The sequence below is a fragment of the Microtus pennsylvanicus genome, chromosome 10 (assembly GCF_037038515.1).
Source record: "Microtus pennsylvanicus isolate mMicPen1 chromosome 10, mMicPen1.hap1, whole genome shotgun sequence".
Classification (NCBI taxonomy): domain Eukaryota; kingdom Metazoa; phylum Chordata; class Mammalia; order Rodentia; family Cricetidae; genus Microtus; species Microtus pennsylvanicus.
In genome coordinates this window covers 23,045,459-23,072,232 of record NC_134588.1, presented here as the reverse complement: position 1 = coordinate 23,072,232, position 26,774 = coordinate 23,045,459, and the positions used below count along the sequence as shown (strand labels likewise).

The 26,774-nt window shown below is 41.1% G+C and overlaps 1 protein-coding gene across 6 annotated transcripts in view; it reads left to right on the top strand.

The window, feature by feature from the left end:
• Zranb3 (zinc finger RANBP2-type containing 3) overlaps positions 1–26,774 on the top strand; it is a 163,119-nt gene that overhangs the window by 54,805 nt on the left and 81,540 nt on the right. For 3 of the 6 annotated variants that reach the window (XM_075987784.1, XM_075987783.1, XM_075987785.1), the window contains exons 3-5: positions 2,808–2,826; positions 20,198–20,376; positions 22,788–23,019. In XM_075987784.1, the coding sequence (XP_075843899.1) occupies positions 2,808–2,826; positions 20,198–20,376; positions 22,788–23,019 (430 nt within the window). The remainder of the gene's footprint in view (positions 1–2,807; positions 2,827–20,197; positions 20,377–22,787; positions 23,020–26,774) is intronic. The other 3 variants (XM_075987786.1, XM_075987787.1, XM_075987788.1) reach the window with 3 other exon arrangements.

Here is a 26,774-nt window from a genome sequence, read left to right as displayed (position 1 = left end):
CTCCTTTCATTCCCTATTCTCTATTATGCCTCACTTTAGTTTTTTTTTTAAACATTTTATTTATTTATTTATTATGTATACAGTGTTCTGTCTGTGTGTATGCCTGCAGGCCAGAAGAGGGCACCAGACCCTATTACGGATGGTTGTGAGCCACCATGTGGTTGCTGGGAATTGAACTCAGGACCTTTAGAAGAACAGGCGATGCTCTTAACCACTGAGCCATCTCTCCAGCCCCCCTCACTTCAGTTTTTAAAGAGGACGTACTGCCACCTAAATCAAGTATTTTTTTCTTCTAGTCACTGTACTTAAGGGTGAAACATTAATCTAATTAATCCTTATCAATAAAAAATTGGGAGTCAAGATATCCAGATATGAACCTGAAAGACCAAAGAAGCAGGGAGCAGCCACCTGTCCCTTCCTACCTCTTCTGTTCCTCTGTCCCAAACGGGCTGAGGTCCACTCTCAGCCCCACCCTACTACTTCCCGTCTCCTCTCTGTGTACAGTCCTCCAAACTTCTATGGTTAATTTTGGTCCACTAGTGGCTGTCTCCACTCTCTGACTCCAAGCAAGCTGTATTGGTCAAAGCACAACAAAAATACCACACAACATAAGGGAAAGACTGAAGTTCACCATCTCTCCAGCATAGTGATATCTACATAATGGACTCTGCATATATAATGTACTCTTAAAGAGACATCTTTGATTAATTTCAGTAGGATTTTATTTCCTTATATGAGACAAGTGTACACTTAACCTGTATGTGTACTTGTAGAGATTAGAGATTGACTTTGGCTATCTTTCTGTATTGCTTGATACCTTTGAGACAGGGTCTCTTATTCAACCCAGAGTTTACCATTTTGGTTAGCTTGGCTGTTCCTATTTTTTTCATGCTGGGGTTAGTGAGTACCAGCATGCCCAGAGTTTATGTGCATTTTATAGACTGGACTCAGATGCTCACACCTGCATGGCGAGCATCTCCCCAGCCTTTGGCTTTTATTTTAAAATTTATGAATCTCTCTGGGGAAATGCCGTGTTACTTCTTAATTTTCTGCTTTCTCTAAAAAGTGTCGTAAACCAATTTCTACTGAATCACTTGTATTTTAGCTTTCCCTTAGCTGGGATTATTTCTGTCCTCATGTTGCACTTGCTGCCTGCAGCTGGTCACTGATAATCCTGACCATGCTTGCTGTGCTCTTTTCTCTCTCTATTTCTTCTGCTTAGAATCTCAGTTTAGGCCGGGCGGTGGTGGCGCACGCCTTTAATCCCAGCACTCGGGAGGCAGAGGCAGGCAGATGGATCTCTGTGAGCTCGAGACCAGCCTGGTCTCCCAGCCACAGAGAAACCCTGTCTCGAAAAACCAAAAAAAAAAAAAAAAAAAGAATCTCAGTTTATGAGCCCAGTGCTCACTTCACACTGGATCAAATTTACTTCTAGAAATCAGTTTTTAAAAAAGAATACAGCAGATATAGGCTGGGGAGATAGCTCACTTGGTGGAGTGCTTACTGCACAAGAGTAAGGACCTGAGTTCTGATACCAGACCAGGGGTTGTACGTCTGTAATCCTAGCCCTGGAGAGGTGGTGACAGGTGACTCCCCTGGTGCTCAATAACCAGCTAGCCTACCCAGGTCAGTGAGCTCCAGCTTCAGTGAGAAAACCTTTCTCAAAATAGGAGGTTGGAGAGACCTTCCATTCTGGCCTCTAGATGCCTGGGAACACATAGAAATCACAAATGTACCTGTGCGCGCACACACACACACACACATACACACACACACCTTCACTCCTCCACACAAGACAAAGTTAGCAAAATAATAGAACTCAAATTCATCACAACAAAGACCAAACTATAGCACACATACTTAGATTTGGCATATAAAATCAGGTCTCAGATTTGTGCCAAAATGTGGTTGCTAGTCAGTGTAATGGCTAGTATTGTCAACTAGATACATCTAGAATAACCTGGAAAGAGTCTTTGTGAGTCTAGGTCAGGTTGGCCTGTGGACCTGACTGTGTGCTTTTGTTGTATTGTCTTCGTTAATGTGAGAGGATCCGGCCTGAAAGTAGGCAGCACTGTTTCCTAATTTGGGGTCCTGGACTGTGCGAGGAAGGACTGGGTATAGAGGAAGCTGGCCGAATAGGAAACATATATACGTTAATTACTTTCTGCTCTTGCCTGTGACTGAGATGTAGCTGTTTTGAGTTCTTGTCTCCTTGAGTTCTGTGCTGTACTAGAATTGTCAGGGTACTTTATTACAGAAACAAATAAAACAAAATCTTTCATTTTCTTGTTTAATTAATTGGTTAATTAATTAATTGAGATTTGGTCTCACTACGTAGCTCTGGCTGTCCTGGAGCTCACTATGAAGACCAGGCTGGCCTTGAACTCAGAGGTCCATTTGCCTCTGCCTTCAGAGTTCTGGAATTAAAGGCGTGCACCACCACACTGTTCTTTAATCCAGCATTCTCAACTATAGGAACAGCCCGGATTATAGTTTAAGAATGGAGGCAGAAGGCATTCTTCATAATCTCTTGCCATTTTGCTTGGTTCCTCAAGTGTCTTTATTTGCATGTCTTTCCTCGGTGAGGACTGGCAATAACTTACTGAAGCGCTGACACTCCCACATAGACAGACATAGAGTTGAAATCACCACTGTCCAGTGCTCTCGTGCTGTTGCAGACACCTCTCTGGCGTAATCCTTTAGCTTTTGTAAAGTGTGCTGTGGTGAGTTACTAAATCAGAACTCTGAATAGTCGTCGCTTTGATGATTGGGAAATTAACTTGTTATTTTGTTTTTCTTTTTTCCAGGTGTATGGTGGCAGATGAAGTAAGTACTCTTGAGCCTTCTCTAAAACCGGTATTTACTGTCCTCTGTTTTCTGTATTGTCTCTCTGCCTCTGTTTTCTCACGTAACCATCTATCTACCTGTGTAGTGGGGGAAACACAAAAAGAAATAAATTTACTTGTATAATAGCCATTTCCCCTTAAATACTTCTGTGTACAATGCATATAATTTTGTGTATGTGTGTAAACTTTCAAAAACAACCAGTTTTGTCCACATAAAATACAAAGTTAACACTCTGCTACGTCTTTACAAGGACGTCCTTGCAAGAGTTCACAGCTACAGTATGCTTTTGTACCTTGGCTACCTTCGTAACTTTTCCATTGCCGCGATAAGGTGTCATGACCAAAGGCAACTCAGGACATAGGGATTCAAAGGGGTAGATTCCACCACGACCAGCAAAGGCGTGGGAACAGGTGGAGAGGTGTGGTAGGAGCAGAATGCTGCTCAATTGATTACATTTTATCTACACACAGGAAACAGATAATAGGAAGTGTGGTCAGGTTATACAAGCCGTCCCTAGTCATGTATTTCCTCTAGCAACACTCCTTCCCAAATAGGACTACCAATCAGTTGTTCACATATGTGAGACGCCGGAAGACTTTCTCACTCTAGCCACCAGATTCGCCTTCTCTTTGATGGCATAGAGATTTGAACACACACACACACTACACAAAACTTCTCGTGAAGTAGGACAAACATTTGGTCAGTTTTATAACCACTCATTAACTTTAGAGTCTCCAGTGTTCTCAGTGGATATTAGCCAGTTTATAGAATTCATTATGAACTCTTAGTCTGGAAGTCTTTTCTTACCATGAGTTCTTGTTTTGTTATTTTGTTGTTGTTGTTTTTGTTTATTTGCTTTTCAAGACAGGGTTTCCCTGTATAACATCCCTGGCTGTTCTTGAACTCACTTTGTAGACCAGGCTGGCCTCGAACTCACAGAGATCTGCCTGCTTCTGCTTCCCAAGTACAGGGATTAAAGGTGTGTACCACCACAACCCAGTGCTTTGTTCTTGTTTATATACAGTTTCACATCACTTTTCATCAGTACTGCTTTGTCTTATTTCAAATATTTGAAATTTTATTTATTTATTTATTTATTTATTTTTGTGTGGGTGTTTGTCTGCATGTATGTCTGAACCAAATCTGTGCCTGGTGCCTGTGTCTGTATGCTTCCAGGTACCACTCATTTCCAGATTACACCAGCACTCTCCTCTTCCGAATGCCATTCAATAATATTGTTTCAGACTTTTGAAAAAAAACTTTATTGTGTATGAGTGTTTTGCCTGAACATGTGTTTTTGCACCATGTTTGTGCCTGGAGCCCAAGGAAGCTAGAAGAGGACATTGGGTCTGCTGGACAAAGTATATTCCGTAGTTTATTCTGGAATCTCCTGACCTCATTTTTTACATATATGTGCATATTTTATGTTTACATTTTGAGCTATTAAATTTTTAGTAGTGGACATTGGCCAGTGCTTTGGAATCTCTGTTCCAGTATAGTACTATGGTTTCAGTGTCCTACACAATTCCCAAGTCCCAGCACACAAACCTCAGCCGTCAGTGATATAGCTAATGACTATATAGTTTTTCCTTTTCCAAACTCTCATATAAATAAAATCAAATAAAGCTTTTCCAGACTGGTTTTACTCTCTTAGTGATATGTGTTTAAGAGTTGTGCTAGTTACTTACTGTTGCTACAACGAAATACCAGACTGAAGCAGCTCAGGGAAGGAGTGGTTTCTTTTGGCTCACAGTTAGCGGGTACAGTTCTTCATGTGGGGAAGGCGTGGCCACAGGAGCTTGAGGCTGCTGGTCACATTGCATCTCCAGTCGGGGCAGAGAGAGATGAGTTGCTGGTGTTTCATTCACTTTCTTCTTTTATTCAGTGTGGGACCCCAGGCCATAGAATGGTGCCTCCCATATTCAGGGTAGATCTTGCCACTTCAATTAACCTAATGTATAAAATCCCTCATTTATAAATTTATAATCTGTAAACATGCTTAGGGCTCAGTTTCTTAGTTTGCTCTCCACCATTTCAAGTTGGAGAGTAATATTAACCACCATAAGATTCCTCCCCACCTTTTTGTTTGCTGTGTTTTGTCTTTTTGAAACAGGGGCTCACTATGTAGCTTTGGCTGGCCCGGAACTTGATATTAGACCAAGCTGGTCTTGGACTCACAGAGATCCTCCCTCTACCTCCAGAGTGTTGAGATTAAAGGCGTTCATCAATGCATTTGGTTTCTCCACAAGCGGTCTTTCTTTTCTTTCTTTTTGTCACTGAGTACTTTTATTTTATAATATGGATATACCACAATTTTTTTTCTTTTTTTAAAAAGGCTTCATTTTAGCCGGGCGGTGGTGGTGCACACCTTTAATCTCAGCACTTGGGAGGCAGAGGCAGGCAGATCTCTGTGAGTTCGAGGCCAGCCTGGACTACAAGAGCTAGTTCCAGGACAGGAACCAAAAAGCTACAGAGAAACCCTGTCTCGAAAAATCCAAAAAAAAAAAAAGGCTTCATTTTAACTTTTAAGTGTGTGTGTGTGTGTGTTTGTATGTGCTTGTGTGAGATGTCTATGTGCACATAAATGCATTGCCTGTGGAGTTCAGAAGAGGGTGACAGATTCCCTGGAGCTGGAGTTACAGGAAGTTGTGAGCCACCAGCAAACTGACTTCAAGTCTCTTGGAAAAGCACTGCACCTTATTAACTACTGACCTGTCTCTCCAGTCCTCCACAGTTTTTTTTTTCTGTTCACCCCAGTGAAGCAACATCTTGGTTCTTCTAGGGTTTGAATATGGGTGTAGCTTATAATATGGGTACAATGGTAGGCGAGCCACTTCCCTCCAGGTTATCCTGTGGGCCTCAGTTTTTTCATGGGTTGAGCAAAAATCATGGAGTTTCTGTATTACATGGTGTATCGGTTTCCTATTGCTGGTATAATAAAGAATTACTAAATGGATATGTTTAAAGCCATATGATGTCAACATTCTGGAGGTTAGAAGTGTCAGAGTGCTGGGGCTGTAGTTTGATGGTGAGTGTACAGCCTGAGATAGGTGTCAGATTGTTGGGGCTGTAGTTTGATGGTGAGGGTACAGCCTGAGATAGGTGTCAGAGTGCTGGGGATGTAGTTTGATGGTGAGGGTACAGCCTGAGATAGGTGTCAGATTGTTGGGGCTGTAGTTTGATGGTGAGGGTACAACCTGAGATAGGTGTCAGTGCTGTGGCTGTAGTTTGATGGTGAAGGTACAGCCTTGTAGTAATAGGAGCAGAGGGGCTGCGTCCCCAACACCCCAGCCACCTGCATGGTTAGCTTATGACCGAAATAACAACACACAAACTGTATTCATTTAAACACTGCTTAGCCCTTTAGCTCTAGCCCTTACAGGCTAATTCTCACATCCCGATCAACCCATCTCTAATAATCTGTGAGCACCGATCTTACCAGGAAAGATTCAGCATGTCTAACCTGGTGGCTTGCTTCATTGCGTGTGTCTGCCTGGGAGCTGGGAGCATGGCGTCTCCCTGAGGCATCTGTTCCCGAGAGGAGAGCTGTGGAGTCTGAGCTCACTTCCTCTTCCTCCCAGCGTTCTGTTCTGTTTATTCCTCCCACCTATCTTCTAACCAATGAGGACCAAGCAGTTTCTTTTTATTTAACCAATGACCTTCCTCCATCACAGCCTGAGATAGGTGTCAGAGTGCTGGGACTGTAGTTTGATGGTGAGGGTACAGCCTGAGATAGGTGTCAGATTGTTGGGGCTGTAGTTGGATGGTGAGGGTACAGCCTGAGATAGGTGTCAGAGTGCTGGGGATGTAGTTTGATGGTGAGGGTACAGCCTGAGATAGGTGTCAGAGTGCTGGGGATGTAGTTTGATGGTGAGGGTACAGCCTGAGATAGGTGTCAGATTGCTGGGGCTGTAGTTTGATGGTGAGGGTACAACCTGAGATAGGTGTCAGATTGTTGGGGCTGTAGTTGGATGGTGAGGGTACAGCCTGAGATAGGTGTCAGATTGTTGGGGCTGTAGTTTGATGGTGAGGGTACAGCCTGAGATAGGTGTCAGAGTGCTGGGGCTGTAGTTTGATGGTGAGGGTACAACCTGAGATAGGTGTCAGATTGTTGGGGCTGTAGTTTGATGGTGAGAGTACAGCCTGAGATAGGTGTCAGAGTGCTGGGGTTGTAGTTTGATGGTGAGGGTACAACTTGAGGTAGATGTCAGATTGTTGGGGCTGTAGTTTGATGGTGAGGGTACAACTTGAGATAGGTGTCAGGCTGTAGTTTGATGATGAAGGTACAACCTGAGGTAGGTATCAGCCTGACTGATCTCTTGAGAGCTCCCAGGAATAACCTGTCTGTAAGGGCTGGCTGGCTGGCATTTCTTGGCTTGCAGATGTTATCATTTCATTTTCTATCTCCATCTTCGTAAGGTGTTTGTTCTCTGTGTATCGATTTGTCTTCTCTTACACAGATACTAATCATTTAGAATTAAGGACTTACCTCTGGGTGAAGTCATCTTAACTAATTACTGTATATCTGCGACTTTCTAAATAGGGTCAAATCCTGTAGTTCTATGGTTAGGACTTCACTGTATCTTTTGAGTGGGACGACACAGTTCAAATCAGAACCAGTAGTCAATTTTTAGAATGACCATTTAATATTTTTGACCATAATAATTTTGTAATAATTTTTCCCATGAATTTTGTGTATTTCTGCTTCTTTTCAGCACTGTACACAGAGTATAATATAAATTTTCTTATTAATTAGGGTTATCAGCTGTGGACATATGTGAGACGTCTTATTTAATCCCTTTGGCTGCTTTAAGATCCATGTCTGTTTCTTTCCGTTCTGTTTTCTTCCCAGTCCTAAGTGAGTTATTTATGAGTCAAAATACCATGATTCCTGTATCTGTTATTGATATTCATCCTACACCCATTAATGATAAGTAGTTTTAGAGTAGATCTATGAAGCCGTCCTGTCTGCTAAGTATTCCTGTCACTGCTGAATTGTTTGAGATCTACATTTCATGGTAGTTGGTTGATTTGTTTTGTTTACTGATTGGGTCTCACTATGTAGCCCTGGCTGCCCTGGAACTCACTCTGTAGACCAGCCTAGCCTCAAACTCACAGAGATCCACCTACCTCTGCTTCCTAGGTACTGGATTAAAGGAGTGTGCCATAGCTACTTTTTTTTTTTTTTTTTTTTTTTTTTTTGGTTTTTCAAGACAGGGTTTCTCTGTAGCTTTGGAGCCTGTCCCGGAACTAGCTCTTGTAGACCAGGCTGGTCTCGAACTCACAGAGATCCGCCTGCCTCTGCCTTCCGAGTGCGTGCGCCACCACCGCCCGGCCATAGCTACATTTTAGTTTAATTTATAATATATCATTAACTCTGAGCTTTACCTTACTTTTTTATCATAGCATTAACTCCTATCATTTATTACTTTTTTATATTTATTTATTTTTTTTGAGACAGGGTTTCTCTGTAACTTTGGAGCCTGTCCTGGAATTTACTCTGTAGACCAGGCTGGTCTTGAACTCACAGAGATCCGCCTACCTCTGCCTCCCGAGTGCTGGGATTAAAGGCGTGCGCCACCATCGCCCAGCCAAGGGAGGGATTTCAAAGAGAATCTGAGTTAAATACCAAATTCAAGGCAAGCCTGGAATACATGAGAACCTAATCTCAGAAAACTTTTTTAAAAATTAAATTCATACTATGTTACAAACTAGTAAGATTTTAAAAGTTATAAAAATAAGGCTGGGCGGTAGTGGCATATATATCTTGTTTTGATATATCTTGTTTACTTTTATAGATCAAATTTGAATTAATTCAATAATAATTGATAGACTATGCACTTTTGAGCCAATTCTGCACTTAAGAATCTTTTAGGAAATTTGAAACTATTTTATTATTAATCCTACTAAAGAAGAGAGAGGTTATTTAATAATCTATTAGGTAATATTGGGGAAATAGTAGGGTGTTCCTCCCCAAGAAAAATATCAAACACAAAATAGATTTTTAAGATTCTTGGTGACTTGGCATTGTAGGAGAAACTGCCTGTACCTGTCTAATACAGATATAATTGTTCTTTTTTGTGGTAAAATGCACTGACCAAAGCAATTTAGGGAAAAAAGCTGTTTATTTCAGTTTAGAATTCCAGTTTACAATGTCATAACAAACTCAGAGTGGGAGGAGCTGGAAGCACCAAGTTGTGCCCTTAGTGAAGGGCAGAGAGCAATAAATACATACTTTCCTTTCCTTGTGTGTGTTCTGCTCCCATACAGTTCAGGATCTCCTACCCAGGGAGTGGTGCCCCTTTCCACCAGTAGCAATCAGGCTTTCCCAGATTAGAACCCTGACCAGGTGATTCTAATTTGTGTTGGTTGACAATTAAAAACTAACCACCAGTCGGGCAGTGGTGGCGCACGCCTTTAATCCCAGCACTTGGGAGGCAGAGTCAGGTGGATCTCTGTGAGTTCGAGACCAGCCTGGTCTACAAGAGCTAGTTCCAGGACAGGCTCCAAAACCACAGAGAAGGGGCTGGAGAGATGGCTCAGTGGTTAAGAGCATTGCCTGCTCTTCCAAAGGTCCTGAGTTCAATTCCCAGCAACCACATGGTGGCTCACAACCATCTGTAATGAGTTCTGGTGCCCTCTTCTGGCCTGGAGACATACATGCAAACAGAATATTGTATGCATAATAAATAAATAAATATTAAAAAAAATAAAAAAAAAACAAAAAAAACAAAACCACAGAGAAACCCTGTCTCGAAAAACCAAAAAAAAAAAAAAACAAAAAAAAAAACCTAACCACCAAGGTAACCTGTCCCTATTATACATGTTCATAAAAAAAAAAAATCTATTTTGATATGGAATGGTTTACTTTGAGACAAAAAAAAACCTTTACAAATATTCTATAAAAGTATGAAATTTAATCTTAACCGGTATTTTTAAAGCATTGATTTTTCTCTTCCTTTTCCCTAAGTGTCCAGTTTTTGTTTGTTTTACCTATGCAGCCTAGGCCTTTTAAATGGCAAATTTTACTGTTCGTAGTGTTTTATAGCCTTGTCTTAGAGTGATGGAGTTGAGTTTACAGCCTGACTTTGACTGTCTCCTTGCCAGTTCCAGCCTTGGGTTTCCCGACTTCCTTTATACTTAGTCTTTACAGATACACCAAACTCACTGGGGGATCTCTGTGAGTTCGAGACCAGCCTGGTCTACAAGAGCTAGTTCCAGGACAGGCTCCAAAACCACAGAGAAACCCTGTCTCGAAAAACCAAAAAAAAAAAAAAAAAAAAAACTCACTGGGGTTTCATTCTAGCCAGTTTCACAGCTGCTAAGGATATCCTTAAGCACTTTATTTCCTTATTGTTTGCTTCTTTCATCTTTCTGGGTTTAAAAAGTTTATTTTTTCTTTGAGAATTTCATAGATGCATGCAATGTATTTGGTCAAGCCCATCCACCATGTACCTCCTCTGCCTCCTCCCACATACCCTAGCTCCATGTGTCCCCTTGAAACAGGCTTTCTCAGGAGGCCTGGTCTGGCCCCTGAGTGCTGGGGTTGCTGGCATGTAGCACCTTACCCAGTTTATGCAGTGTTGGGAATGGAATCCAGGGTCTGCTGCATGCTAGGCAAGCACTTACAGGTGTAAGATGGAATCTCAGAGTTGTTTTGATTTGCATTTCTCTGGTGGCTAAGGATGTTGAGCATTTCCTTAAGTGTCTTTCAGCCATTTTAGATTCCTCTGTTGAGAGTTCTCTGTTTGGGGCTCTACTCCATTTTTTTTTATTGGATTATGTGATTTTTGGTGTTCAATTTCTTGAATTCTTTGTATATTTTGGAGATTAGACCTCTGTCTGATGTGGGGTTAGTGAAGATCTTTTCCCATTCTCTAGGCTGTCATTCTGTCTTGTTGACCATGTCCTTTGCTTTACAGAAGCTTCTCAGTTTCAGGAGGTCCCATTTATTGATTGTTTCTCTCAGTGTCTGTGCTGCTGGGGTTATACTTAGGAAGTGAGACACAGTTTTCTGTCTGGTGTTGGCTGTCCTAGAATTTGCTAAGTAGACTAGGTTGACCTTGAGTTCATAGAGATCCCCTACCTCTGACTCTCAAGTCCTGGCATTAATAAAGGTGTATACCATAACTGCCTGACAATTTTTGAGCTTTTTAAAATTTTAGGAATGAAAATTAAATTTTTCCAGTTGCCTGTTCAGCATTTAAGGAGAATCGTGTGGGAGCTGGAGAGCCGGCCTAGCACATTTCCTCTGTTTCCAGAGGACCGAGTTTGGTTCCTAGCGTTCATATCCTGGCTCATACCCTCCTGCAACTCTGGTTCTAGAGCAGCAGTTCTCACCCTGTGGGTCACAGCCCCTTTGGGGTCGCATGTCAGATATTTACATCATAGTTCATAACAGTGTCAAATTACAGTTATGAAGTAACAACAAAATGTCTGTTGTTGTTGAAGACAGGGTTTCTCTATGTAACAGTCCTGGCTGTCCTGGAACTTGCCTTGTAGACCAGGCTGGCCTTGAACTCACAGAGATCCTCCTGCCTCTGCCTCCCAGGTGCTGGGATTAAAGGTGTGTATCTCCACCATCTGACTTTTTTTTTTTTTTGAAACAAAATAATTTTATGGTTGGTGTCACCACATGAGGAACTGTGTTAACAGATCACAGCATTTAGAAGGCTGAAAAATACTGCTTCAGGAGATTTGATGCTCTCTTGTGGCCTCCGAAGGTGCCTTCCCGCTTGTTGCATACACACGCACACATTAAACATTCTTTTCACTACTAATATGATGCATTATAGTGATAGATTTTCTTGTGTTGAATAGTTCTTGAACTAGAACTCTTGGCCAGTATCTTACTTAGGATTTTATTGCTGTGAAGAGACATCATGACCATGCCAACTCTTATAAAGGAAAACATTTAATTGGGGCTGGCTTACAGTTTCTGGGGTGTAGTTCATTATTGTCATGGCAGAAAGAACGGCAGTGTGCAGGCAGACGTGCTGCAGATGGAGCTGAGAATTCTACATCCTGACCCACAGGATCCTGTGCCCCTGAGCCTGGGCCTAAGCATCTGAGCCTTCAAAGCCTGCCCCTACACTGACACACTTCCTCCTACAAGGCCACGCCTCCGAATAGTGCCACTCCCTATGTTTCAATCATTCAAATACGTGGTGAGGGGCCATTCCTATTCAAACCCCCACAGGTAGGATTTTTTTTTTATGTGCCCCAATTGACCAATTTTTATTGAAGTACTTTGCCAAATTTGTTCAAAAGTTTTCCAAATACATGGCTGATGTTTTAGAGTACATTATGTAAAATCTGGACATGCAGATTATGATATTTCTTAATTTTCATTAACATTATCCCAGGTATGATTAATGGACTATGCTGAGAGCCTTTTATGACAAGTGCGATATGTGCCTATTTTATTACTTATTAGGTTGTTCATATTAATTTATTCTTTATGATTATTTGTATCATGGACTACATTAATGCATTTCTGACTGTACCATCCCTGCATCTCTGCTGTACCGATCATGACTGTTTTCTTTTTTTTTTTTAAATATTTTACTGAATTCTGTATTTTACTAGTCTACTTCAAATGTTTTCCCAATGCTTATAAAATGTTTTTACCAATGCCTACATACAGAATTTATCTTTTTTGCTACTTTGCTTGTCTTAATATCAATATTACATTGACTTGTAAAATATTTTTGAAAGAATTTGGAAACCTTTTCTCTGATCAGTGTCTGAAATAGCGTAATGTCCTTTCTTCTTGGCCATTCCTGATAGAACAGTACTTTTGTCCTTCCTCTGAGTAAAGCTCATGCTGTCTTCTAGAGCTGTGTCTTTGTGCTTGCCCATCATTTCTTTAGAAGGAATTTCACAATTGTAGAAGAGCTAAGAGATGAATAATTCTATCCTTCTGACGCATTCATACCTACCTCAATCTCTTTATCTCTCCTTATTCCATTCTTGTGCTGATAACTTTTATCTCGTTTATAAAGGGAATCTAAAAAAAGCTCCCTAGAAACGTTAGTTAGGAATGCCATCCTAAAAGCCTAGCATCTGACCACGCTGAGAAATAACTTCTCTTATGACAGTTTTGCTCACAGACATTTACAAATGGCCTTTCTAGGAGGCTGGAGGGATAGTTCAGCAGTAAAGCACGGACTGCTTGCTCTTCTAGAGGACTCAGGCTGAATTCCCAGCACCCACATGGTAGCTCACACCTGTCTGGAACTCCAGTTCCAGGGGACCCGACACCCTCACACAGACATACATGCAGGCAAAACAGCAATGAACCTAAAAGTAGATTATTAAAAGGAAAAAAAGAGTAATTAAAATGCGAGTTGAGTGCCTTTCTAGAGCCTCCTCTGCTGTGGCCCAGCCCAGCAGAGCTCCCCTAAAGCCATTCTTTAGACTGCAGGCCTGCTTGAGACTGCTCAGCAACCCAATGTGGAGCGTTTGGAGGGGAGAGAGAGATAAATAGGTGTTTTGTTCTTCCCGTCCTGCTAACTCTGCACAGCCCTTGACCTTTTTAATCAGTGAGTTCTCACTAAGAGAAAGCCTGACCCTGCCAAAGGGTAAGCCAGCCATCAGTGAGGTGCTGACAGATTTCCTCAAGTGTGACCTCAATGGCTCTTCAGAGAAGGGGCCTGAATGTATTCCCATGGGTCTGCACTACTGTAGGTCTCCTATGACACACACCAAGTTCTAAGGACTGTAACTTTCACATATACCTCCTAGTAGGAAAGAAAATTGTAATTTAATTTTTTTTTTTTTTTTGGTTTTTCGAGACAGGGTTTCTCTGTGGCTTTGGAGCCTGTCCTGGAACTAGCTCTGTAGACCAGGCTGGTCTCAAAGTCACAGAGATCAGAGATCAGCCTGCCTCTGCCTCCCGAGTGCTGGGATTAAAGGCGTGCGCCACCATCGCCCGGCTGTAATTTAATTATTAAAAGGTAAATTCACAAAGACAGTTCTACTAAAACATATGCTTCTTAAAATAATAAATAAAAGTCAGGTGGGTGCATGCCTTTAATACCAGCACTCAAGAGGCAGAGGCGATTGTATCTCTGAGTTCAAGGCCAGTCTGGTCTATAGAGTGAGTTCTAGGACAGCCAGTGCTACACAGAGAAAATCAGTCTCAAAAACAAAAACATAAACAAAAAATAAAATAAATAATAGGAAATAGATTTAATCTTACATTTCCATATGTGAGTTTCCTTAGTTTAAATCTCTTACGATTTTTAAACCTGCTTACTTAAAGTGGTTTGGTTCCCCAGGGAGCCTCTTCCAGAACAAATAGGACATCCGGTTTAAAAATAACTTCTCTCCCCCATTTCCACACCAAAAAGGTGCTAGCTGCTTTTAACTCTAAAGCTTGAATTTCTTCCAAATTCAGAAGGTTCTCAGCTGGCATTGTCTGTGCTTAAAAATTGCTATATAAAAGCAATCACAACATAGAAAATTGAAATTAAAATTCCATATTAAGATCATTGTTAATTATTCTTTTTAATTTTAATAGAAAACCTGAAATTATTCTTCCAAACTGAATGATGACTATTTTGAAAACATTGATAAAATGTGCTATTAACATTCATATATTCTATTTAATTCCTATGTAGACACCTGTCCTATGATTGAGTTGACTTTAGTTCTTAATAGTGATTTATTCTTAAGTGAAGGAACACTGGAGGACTCCACTTTAACAAATTGAAATTTGGTTAAAACCAGGGGCTTTGAGCTCCCTTTGAGTGTAGTTATTTCATATACCAAAATTAAGTGGTGTGTTACTGCTTTAATTGTTATGCTGTTTTAAATTCTCCTCAATATACTGACTTCTAAGTCCATGATTTAAACATTTGTATCTAACAGCAATAAAACATAGTTATAGGCAGTCATCTTCCCATTAGCAAATGTTTCTCTAGAACAAATTTGCCTTGTCATAGAGATGGGACTTGGCTTTGTAACCCAGGCTGGCTTTGAAATTGCAAGGTAGTGCAGGATGTTTTCAAACCCAGAGCTTCCTGCTTCAGCCTCCTCTCTGCCTGCCACCTCAATTTTTTTTTTTATTGAGAAAAGGAAAAAAAAGTATCCGCCTCCTCCCAGCCTCCCATTTCCCTCCCCCTCCTCCCACCTTTCTCCCTCTCCCCCCACTCCTCTCCCCCTCCCTCTCCAGTCCAAAGAGCAGTCAGGGTTCCCTGCCCTGTGGAAAGTCCAAGGTCCTCCCCCCTCCGTCCATGTCTAGGAAAGTGAACATCCAAACTGGCTAGGCTCCCACAAAGCCAGCACATTAAGTAGGATCAAAACCCAGTGCCATTGTCCTTGGCTTCTCATCAGCCCTCATTGTTTGCCATTTTCAGAGAGTCCGGTTTTATCCCATGCTTTTTCAGTCACAGTCCAGCTGGCCTTGGTGAGCTCCCAATAGATCAGCCCCACTGTCTCAGTGGGTGAGTGCACCCCTCGTGGTCCCGACTTCTTTGCTCATGTTCTCCCTCCTTCTGCTCCTCATTGGGACCTTGGGAGCTCAGTGCAGTGCTCCAGTGTGAGTCTCTGTCTCTATCTCCATCCATCACCAGATGAAGGTTCTATGGTGATATGCAAGAAATTCGTCAGTATTGCTATAGGATAGGGTCATTTCAGGTTCCCTCTCCTCAGCTGCCCAAGGGACTAACTGGGGACATCACCTTGGGCTCCTGGGAGCCACTCTAGGTTCAAGTCTCTAGCCAACCCTAAGGTCTGCCACCTCAATTTTATCCTTAAAAGATTAAGACAAATATTTCACTCTCCAGCTGGATCTTCCTCAGTATTTAAACCTGTTAGACTTGAGTTCCCTGTTTCCACTCCACATGGCTTGAAGCTGAAAGGTAACTGGTCATACTGCCTTGCTGGACTTAAAGCTTTTGCATTGCCCATTTAGAACAGCAAGCACCTTTCTCATCTCCAGGCTATCAACTCCAGGGAATGTACAGTTGCTTGTCTTTCCCTAAAGCATCCATTCACTCTTGCTATCAAATAATACTGTGGCAATGGCAATGAACTTTCTGTGTAGCTTAGGATGCCCTTGAACTCCTGCTTCTGCAGCTTCTACCTCATAAATGTATATTACAGGCTTGTTCCACCATGCCCAGTGCTTCATCTAGACAAGTACTCTACCCACAAAGTATTTTTTATATAATTTTTAATAAATTCTTCGAGAATGTTATTCAGTATACTTTGATTATATTCAGTTCCTCTCCCCCAAGTCCTACCTTATCTATCTTCACCCACCCAACTTCTAGCCTTTTTTCTTCAGTCATATTTCTGCTGCCCAAATCTTTTTGGGTGTGGAGCCTGCCCTGAAGCATCAGCTATCAATCTCCAATGCTTCCTCAGCCTGGGCGAACCCACCTGCTCTCCCATGCTGGAATCTGGCTTGAGTTTGCACAAGTCTTGTGAGTGCTTATAAATACAACTGCAGTGCAGTGCTCGAAATTCACTGCAATCAGCTACCACCTCTTCCACCTCTGTCCTCTTCCTCGAGGATCCCTGAGCCTTTGGGGGAGGGCTGTGATATAGATGTCTCTGTCCACTGACCATTTGTGGATCTCTGTGTTAATAGCTATTTAATGCAGAAAGAAGCTTTTCTTTGAACAGTGGGTCCCAGTTTAAAAAAGAAGCTGCTTCTCTGCTCACGGGCTGACAGATGCACCTATCTATGGATATAAAGCTGAGCCATTAGGGATGTGAGGGCGATCTGGCTGCGACATCTGTCTCCCCATTGATCGCCAGGGTTGATTCGGCTGATCTGGCTGGCTAGGCGGGTGTCCCCTTCCTCCCTCACCGCTCCATGTGCGTCCCTCCCGAAGCTGCGCGCTTGGTCGAAGAGGACGACCTTCCCCGAATAGAGGAGGACCGGTCTTCGGTCAAGGGTATACGAGTAGCTGCGCTCCCCTGCTAGAACCTCCAAACAAGCTCTCAAGGTCCATTTGTAGGAGAACGTAGGGTAATCAAGCTTCCAAGACTCCAGACACATCCAAATGAGGCGCTGCATGTGGCAGTCTGCCTTTCTTTAAAAAAAAAAAAAAAAAAAAAAGCTGAGCCATTAGGAGTTGGTTTAATACTATGTCGTTTTAGAAGAATAATAGTAATAGGTTCTCCCTTGGGGTCTATAGCTTGTCTAACTCCAATTTCCTAGATAATAGTTCCAAATATAAGTTCCATCTTGTGTTTGGTTGTTTCTGTAACGTTGTGCCATTATTATCTTGCTGACTGTATCTTGCCAGGCAAGTCATTGTTGTAGCTCAGAGGGCTCCTCTTTTCCCCTTTGTATCACTGCATTCTATCTCCTCTCCCTTGAGAGCTCCTCCCCCTTGTCCCGTATAGATTCCTTTATAGATTTCCAGATGAAACACACATGTCTAAAGATCAAAAGTTGGCATCCACATATAAGAGAAAACATATGGTGTTTGTCTTTTCTATCTGGGTTATACAAATGGAATGTTATTTGGCTGTTAAGAAAAATGAAATTGCTGGGTGCTAGTGGCGCACGCCTTTAATCTCAGCACTCGGGAGGCAGAGGCAGGCGGATCTGTGTGAGTTTGAGGCCAGCCCGGTCTACAAGAGCTAGTTCCAGGATAGGCACCAAAAACTACAGAGAAACCTTGTCTCAAAAATCAGAAAAAAAAAAGACAAGATCTACTGAGTAAATTGGGAACATAGGGACCTTGGGAGAGGATTGAATGGGGGGAAGGGAGAGGCAGGGAGGGGAGCAGAGAAAAATGTAGAACCCAATGAATATCAATAAAAAAAGAAAATCACACAAAAAAAGAAAAAAATGAAGTTGCAAAATTCACAGGTAAATGAATGAAGCTGGAAACAGTTAACCTTGTGGGATAACCAAGATTCTTGTTAAAGGAAAAACTCATAGAGGGCTGGAGAGATGGCTCAGTGGTTAAGAGCACTGATCGTTCTTCCAGAGGACCTGAGTTCAATTCCTGGCACCCACTCAGCAGCTCATAACTGCCTGTAACTCCAGTTCCAGGGGATCTGACACCCTCGCACATGCAGGCAAATGCCAGTGCACATAAAATTAAATAAATTCATATATATAAAGAAAAATATATAAACAAGGTTTCTATAATAGACTTGATAAAGTTCCCATTTTCTCTTTTCTTTAATCTCACTCATCATTTGAAACTTATTTTTTTATGTTTCTATCTTTTTTCTTTTGAATAGTCTGTCATGCGAAGCCTATATCTATTAGTATTTTTCTTCAGACTTGTTTATTATAGTAATTTCTTCTTTGTAAATGTAAGGATTGTTGTGGTGTAATTTACCTACATGGGTAAATAAGGTGAAGTAACATCTTTTTGTTTTGTATGTGTTCCATTTTTAAAAAATTTTTCTTTCTTCCTTTCTTTCTTCCTTTCTTTCTTTGAGACAGGATTTCTCAATAGCTTTGGAGCCTGTCCTGGAACTAGCTCTTCTGGACCACACTGGCCTCTAACTCACAGAGATCGCCTGCCTCTGCTTCCTGAGTGCTGGGATTAAAGATGTGTGCTACCACTGCCCAGCTCCATTTTTTATTTTTTAATTATGTGTGAGAGTGGAATAGTTAAAGGAGAAACAAAAATATATGTTACACGTTTATTATCTTTAATATACACCTAATGTAGTCAAACTGCTGTCTTTCTGTGAGAAGCTTAAATAACAATTCCTGCCTAAAGGCTCTAGGATTACATAGAAATAAAATTAAAATTTTACTTCCAGAGGCAGGCAGATCTCTGAGAGTTCGAGGTCAGCCTGGTCTACAAAGTGAGTTCCAGGACTGGCTCCATAGCTACTAATCGAAAAACCAATTTTTTTTTTTTTTACTTCCAGCATATTTAGGGATGCTGAATTCTGCTTTCAGAACAAGCCCCAGCTAAATCCCTTATATTGAGAGAACAAACACAAAACTATCTTAAGAAAACAGCTGCATTGCCCATACCCGTCCTGCTTCGGAAGATATGCCCAAATACAATGAAGTTTCTACTTGGTAGCCATGAAACACAGAGACTGTCTGCAAGTGGCCACTGCAGTCACTGGCCAGACTTTTCTGAGCACTAGCTCTGTCCAGGCCTGCTAGCATTACAAAAGTCTCCAAGTGCTGCTTCGTTTCCTCACTGACCAGTTTGTCCTCATAGTATGTGTGACATATGTGTGTGTGCACTTGTCTATACATGGAAGCCAAAGGAAGATGTCTAGTGTCCTGCTATGCCACTCTGTCTTTGAGACAGGTCTCTCACTGATCCCGACTCTTCTCACTGATCAGGCTCACTGGCTGGCAATCTCCCAGGACTTCTCTCTCCATCTCTGCCCCTCAGCACTGGGACTACAGACACATGCAGACATGCCAGGGTTTTTTTTGCATGGGTGCTGGGAATTCAAACTCAGTTCTGCTTACATAGCAAGTGCTTTTGTGCACTGAACCATCTCTTCAGCCCGTTTGACTGTGTTTATTAAACTGTCCATGACTTCTGACAATGTGTGCAGACATATCACTGCTCTGAAATCAAGGTGCCGTTTCACTGCCGCCTTCCCCCACTGTCTATCCTTACTGTTTTGCCTTTTCCACAGTAACATGCCAACAATATCATAGACAGCAGTAATTTGCTTCTTTTTTAAAAATCAGGGCATGGGTTGTTGGAGGTTGAGCCCAGTGCCTTCCACTTGCTCCTGATCTGTGCTGAGCCACAGCCCCCCCACACATTCTACTCCCTTTCATCAGTGAACATTTGACTAGAATGCTCCAGGTGGAACACACTTGAATTGTCTTTAGTTTCCGACTGTTGTGGAGAAGATCTCTTTAAAAGTTCATTTAGCAGCTTCCTTTTCCATGGAAACAGCTTAGAAAGGGCTGGTGGGACTAGCATAGAGATGTTCAGAGGAAAAAGATACCACAGACCTGGAATCTCATCCTAATTTTGTATCAGTTAGCTGTGGTTTAAATAACTCCAACTCTCTATCTTACTGTTTCTTTGGAAAACATGTATGATTCACAGTTTACTTTACTTTAAATAACATGGTCTTCTGCTCGGCAGGTAATGCATTTATTGTTCTGTTCTCAAAAAGGAGAAACTACAGACAAAATCGGTATAATGTTTATACCTAGGGGTCATCTGCCTTTAATTATAATCACAAATGATCTTTAAAATAGTATAATATCTTTAATGACTCTTCAAGTTCCTAGCAATCTTGAACTTTTTATTAACTATATATTCCAATTGCTATAATAAAATTCTTGATGTAACACTCTTTAGTATTTAGTAATTTCTTTCAGGATATAGGTTTCATTTGTAACATATAATTTTTAAAATTTTTTATTCAGATGGGGCTAGGGAAGACAATCCAGGCAATTGCAGTTGCTTACTTCTACAAAGAGGAGTGGCCTCTGCTGATAGTCGTCCCTTCATCTCTGAGGTACCCTTGGACAGAAGAACTAGAAAAATGGATCCCAGAACTAGAGCCACAGGAGATCAATATCATCATGAACAAAACTGACATTGGGTAAGAAGAACTTACTTGTCTTGAAAAAAAAGTATGGCCAGATGTGATGGTGGCACACACCTTTGATCCCAGCATTCGGAGGCAGAGGCAGGCAGATCTCTCTAAATTCAAGGCCAGCCTGGTCTACAGAACAAGTTCCAGGACAGCCAGGGCTACACAGAGAAGCCCTGTGTTAGAAGGAAAAAAAAAAAGAAGGATGGGGGTGACACAAATTACCACTTTCTGGGCTTTAAAAATAACACCTCTACCAGAAATAAGTCTCTGTTAGATCTTAGATCCTTCCTGGTAATATTGTTCCGAACTGTGTCATCTCACACTGTGAATATAAATAGTGTCTGTAGGGGAACTTCAGGTTGCATGGAGAAGGAGGAAGCAGACAGCATAGATGTAGAATATTTTACCTCTTTTAACCATGGAGCCCTAACTCATTAGCATTTATATGTATGAATCCAAGACAAATTAGGCCCTATTTGCATTACTATATTATAAAATGTAGGCAATTCTTGTTAATTGGTTACTTCTCCAGAAAAACTGCATAAAATTGAAAAGATACAAATTTAGAGAATGTTAAATGTTTAAGGCTTTCTTATCTTAATTTAAATGTCTATATTGACTTTTTTTTTTTTTTGGTTTTTCGAGACAGGGTTTCTCTGTGGCTTTGGATCCTGTCCTGGAACTAGCTCTGTAGACCAGGCTGGTCTCGAACTCACAGAGATCCGCCTGCCTCTGCCTCCCGAGTGCTGGGATTAAAGGCGTGCGCCACCACTGCCCGGCTTGACATTTTCTTAAAATCTATTTTTTGACATCTTTTTTGGCATTGGATCATCTGCTTCTCATTATTATTTAGGAGAACTCACTCTTGTGGTACCTAGTGGTACTGGCCTTTGTTTATTATATACTGTCTGGATGTGGTAGATAGGACCACAACATAGGTGTGTACATTTTTGGAAGATGTTAACCTAGGTCATAAAAATTACTTGGTGTCTTCTAGATCCTTAAAGAAGTAGATTTGGATCTGTACCAACCTATGTTGGTATATGTGTACCACATAAAGAGATTACTCCTAGTGCCAGCTGTCAGCACTATACTAGAAGCCATCAAGATGGCTAAAGTGACCTCTAATACCTTTAACTGATGGATATTATTCACAGTATACCCTAGTGGCTTGTAAGCCCATACTTTTCTTCTGTGGGCACTTCTGCTATCTGAGCACATGGAGGAAATCATAATTCTCTTAGATGTGTCCAGGCCTTCAAATATTACCACAAATTAGGAGCTCTCACTATTTCTGTGGAGGATAGAAAATGGGTCTAGAGGGTAGGGGATGGCCGTGAGAGTAAACACTTGCAATCCTCAGCCTCAGTGTAAGTGGTGGATGGGCATGGTGGCCTGCCTTCCCACTAGAGAGGTGGGTGGAGACAAGGAGTCTGACCAAGAAACTGGGCTAGCATGTTAGCCTGCCAGTAATCCCAGTCCTTGAGTTGTAGAGAAAAGACATGGAGCCCCAGGGCTAGCTGGCTAGCTCGACTAGCCAAATTGGAGAGCTCTGAGTTCAGCAAGATGCCTTGGATATTGAATAATTGGAGAGTGGTGGAGGAGGATGCTTCATATCAACCTCTGGCATCCCTTGCATTAAGCAAGCACATTCTTTCACACCCACACATGCCTACATGCATACAAGCACACATGCACAGAATAAGAAAGCGGCAGGTGAAGTCCTGTATTGTTAGTGATAATAGAGAATGAAAAAGCGGTACATTTTAGTGTTCATGAGCTTGTCTCATTACTTCATTCTACACTAGGAGCAAAGTACTATGTGTATAAAGATGAGTTACATACATTTCCTGCCCTCACTGGTCTCATATATAGTAAGAAAATGTGTATAGGAATAAATTCATAATAGAAATTAAAGACGTTTGCAGATGTGTATCATAGAGAGCAAAGGCTCAGAGGGTCACTTTACTTTAGCACGGTGGCCCTCTGTGTAAGGGAAGGGTCCTTCTTTGAGCTTGTTCCATCACCGCAGCACCACAGTGCCTGAGGTCTGTGTCAAATGAGATGGGAAAGACCAGGAATGTGCAGTGGGCAGCTCTGTTAGGTGCTGTTCTGACAAAATACCAACAGCACCTAGGCTGACAAATGAATGCATGTAAGAAAACATTGTCATAAAGTAACATTCTTGTCCTGGTAAAATGTGGCTTTCTAGTTATCAAAATCTTCCCAAAACCACTTGACCAGAACTCTAAGTCTTGACTTAACGTATTAGAGAAATGTAAAATCTGAACTATGTGAATAGTTGAGGTTCAGCAGTAGGACCGTCTCTTTCTCCACCCCCAGCCTAGAGTGTTGTTTTGCTTGTGATAGATTCATTGAGATAGATATTTTTTAAGCAGGCGAATTTTCTTTTCTAGGAGAATATCAACCAGCAGAGTGACCATCCTAGGCTATGGTCTCCTAACCACAGACGCAGAGACTTTGATAGGTGCACTGAATAGCCAGAACTTCAGAGTCGTGATAGTGGATGAATCACACTACATGAAGTCCAGAACTGCTGCCCGCAGCCAGATTCTCCTGCCGCTGGTGCAGAAAGCCAGGCGAGCCATTCTTCTTACGGGAACCCCTGCTCTGGGAAGGCCTGAGGAGGTACTAGAATTTCTGTGCTTTGAGTGTAATAGGAAAACTGATTCTGTCTTCTGTTTGGCAAGTTTTAGTTTCAAGTTAGATGCTTCAAATGCCAAAATAGGAGATTGGGACTCTCCAGGGCACTGTTAATGATTAAACACTATTTTTCTTATAACTGGGTTTACAAACCTATTTATTCGTAGCCTTACTTACAAGTAGGTATAAAATAGTTTTCCCTTTAGGATAACGTTATTTTTCTCTCTGCTTTTTAAATTGTTGTTTTTGTTGTTATTTGTTTGTTTGTTCTGACCCGAGGTCTTAATACGCAGCTCTGACTGGCTTGAAATGTGTTGTGTAGTAGACTCATTGTGATTGGCCTACCTGATGCTAGGATTCAAGGTGTGCACTACCATGCCCAGTTATAAAATCTCTTTATTAAGTGTGTATTTTCAAGGTTGATCACATGTTTCTGGGGCTTTGTTACTTTATCTAGTTTATGTAAAAAAGTCTTAGAGTTGGATTTTACTGTATATGTATATGTGTGTATATGTAGCTCTCCACCTTCTTTTTGGAGATGGCTTCTCACACTGAGCCTGGAGTGCCATAATTTCGCTGGGCCAGCTGGTCAGTGAGCTCCGGATATCTATGTCTACCCACTACAGACCTTGTCTATAGTTCTTTATCCCCTCTAGCAGCTACACTTCGGAATGTGGAAACAAGCTAGGGCGCACTGCGGGCCGGGTGAGGTATCTAGTTAGACTAGGCCATGTTCAGAGTGTCTTCTTCAGTCTCCCTTGGTGCCTTCTGAACATTTTGTCTGAGGAACCTAATTTACTGGAAAACATTCGTGTTGACCGAGGTTTCTATCCTGCCCAGTCCTGCAGTCGTTAAGTCCCAAAGAATCACACAGAGGTCTACATTAATTATAAACTGATTGGCCCATTAGCTCAGGCTTCCTACTACTTAATTCTTTTTTTTTCTAATTAATTCTTATAACTTATATCAGCCGGTAATTCTTGTTTGTGTTAGTCACATGGCTTGGTATCTTTTTTGGCAAGGCAGTCACATCTTGCTTGCTCTGTGTCTGGCTTCCTTTGCATCTGGGTAATGACTGCAGACTGAAACTTCCCTCTTCCCATAATTCTCATTGCCACGCCTCTACTTCCTGCCCATTCGCTGTCACCCCGCCTCTACTTCCTGCCCATTCGCTGTCACACCGCCTATACTTCCTGCCTGGCTACTGGCCAATCAGCATTTTATGAAAATAATACAACTGACAGGATAAAAGACCATTGCCCCACAGCACAGTGGTGTATAGTATCATTCCCTACTACTGTGTATCTCTGTGATTCGTGGTAGAATTCCTTATGCATTGCTAATTTTTGAAAGCTTTTGTTTCATTCGATAATTGACTACCGTTTAGTTTGTGTTAATGATTGTTTGAAGAACCAACTTGGGTTTGCCAATTTTCTCTCTTTTCGACTTTATTTTCATCGAAATGCTTGTGTTTTCCTTCAGTGCTTGCCTTCTCACTTAGCTTGCTCTTCCCTTGATAGCTGGGAAATTAGGTTGTTGATTGGAGATCTTATTTTCATGTTAACATAGGTGCATTCAGCAAAAGACTGTAGTATGGTTGGTTCTTTGTATGTGAAATGCCAGGTGTTGAAAAATTTATGAAAGCCGGGCGGTGGTGGCGCACGCCTTTAATCCCAGCACTCGGGAGGCAGAGGCAGGCGGATCTCTGTGAGTTCGAGACCAGCCTGGTCTACAGAGCTAGTTCCAGGACAGGCTCCAAAACCACAGAGAAACCCTGTCTCGAAAAACCAAAAAAAAAAAAAAAAATTTATGAAAGTAGAAAATAGCTTAGTGCTTGCCAGGATCAGGTGGGAAGGGTGGGTTTCTTTTTTAGGATGGTAGCAGTGTTGTGTAAAAAGCAGTGTTTGACGTATGTCTTTGTGAATGTGCTAAAAGTCACTGAATTTCATACTTGAAGAGTGAACTTTATAGTATATTAAATATTATTAAAGCCATTATGTTAAAGAGCCTATTAAAAATAACAGTAAAATATTATTGCGTGCAGCCTGTCAGAGTTGTAAGATGAAAAAGCTCGATAATACTATTGGCTTACATGTTAAACTTTAATAATTTTTAAAAGCATATGTCTAGGCTGGGAAGATAGCTCAGCAGGGACAATGCTTAATGCACAAATGTGAGGTCCAGAGTTTAATCCCCGGGACCCCATACAAAGTAAGGCAGTAATCCCAGTGTGAGAGGAGACAAAGAATACCCCAGCAAGCTGCTAGCTAGACACGCAGAAATGCAAGTTCCAGATTCAGTGAGAAACTCTGTCTCAACTTATAAGATTCAGAATAATTGAAGAAGACACTGATGTTAGCTCAAGCTTCCACATGAACGTGCACACTACACACAGAGACGAAAATACCAAAAGAAAAGGAAAAACATAATCCTTGGGCCAGTGATGAAACTTAGTAGTGTAGAACTTGCCTACTGTGCATCTGTGTTTAACCCCTAAAACCACCTGTTCCATTTCTAAAATTAATTAATCTAAAATTATATCATATAAAACTTTTCCGATAAGAATGCAGCTAGAAGGTTGGAAGTCTGGTGTCACATACCTTTACTCCTGGCATGCAGGAAGCCATAGCAGGAGGATTAAATGTTGAGGCCAGCCTGGTTACATAATAGCTACATAAATACCCCATTTCAAATGAACAAATACATATGATGCACGGATAGATAAATAGATGACTAATACTCATGTATAACATATATACACAAATATAATTACATGAAATTATTAATTTTATGACTGCACAAAAGATAGAAATAGCCTGTTTATTCAGTAACAGGCATCTATTTAAATATTTGGCCGGGGCTGAAGAGATGGCTTAGCAGTTAAGAGCACTTGACTGTTCTTCCAGAAGTCCTGAGTTCAAGTCCCAGCAACCACATGATGGTTCACAACCATCTGTAGTGTCATCAGACTCCTTCTGGTATGCATGAAGACTCATATACATAAAATACATGAATAAATAAATTTTTAAAAAATAAATATTTTGTCATATATAAACCTTTTCTTAACATAAACATACTTGGTAGTGTGGTAGATGATGATCAGATAACCCAATAATTAAAGAATGTGCTTTCTCCATAATCACTGTTGCTTGGAAATTTACACTTTAAAATTATGTATATAATATAAAGGAAAATCACAAAAGAGTTTCTTTGCTGTTATACAGAACTGTGTTGCAATTATAGAATGTAATTTTCTTTTAAAAATGTAAGCACTTTGAAAATCAGAAAAAAGGCTGGGTTTGGCAGTGGTGACGCATGCCTTTAATCCTAGCACTCAGAAAGCAGAGGCAGGTGGATCTCTCTGTGAATTTGAGGCCAGCCTTATCTACAGAAAGTTTTAGGAAAATGGCCTATTTTTATGAATGGTAGGTGCTAAATTGAAAGCCTGACTAATTTTTTTTTCACATAGACATATAAGACATGATAATAAAAAAAGAATATCTAGGAAATCAATGTCTTTACAACAAATTCATGGAAATATTTAGTTCTTCGTGATATTTAACCCTGGTTTATACAGCTGTATCTAGTTTGACTAGTGTGAGGTTTTGTGTTCTATACCTGGTACTTCAAAACAAGTAAATTAATCATTGTTTGAAAGTGAAAGGAGATAATTGAAATGCATGTAAAATAATTTCCTATGCCTGTTTGTATTCTCAAGGATGGGACTTAAGGACTACAAA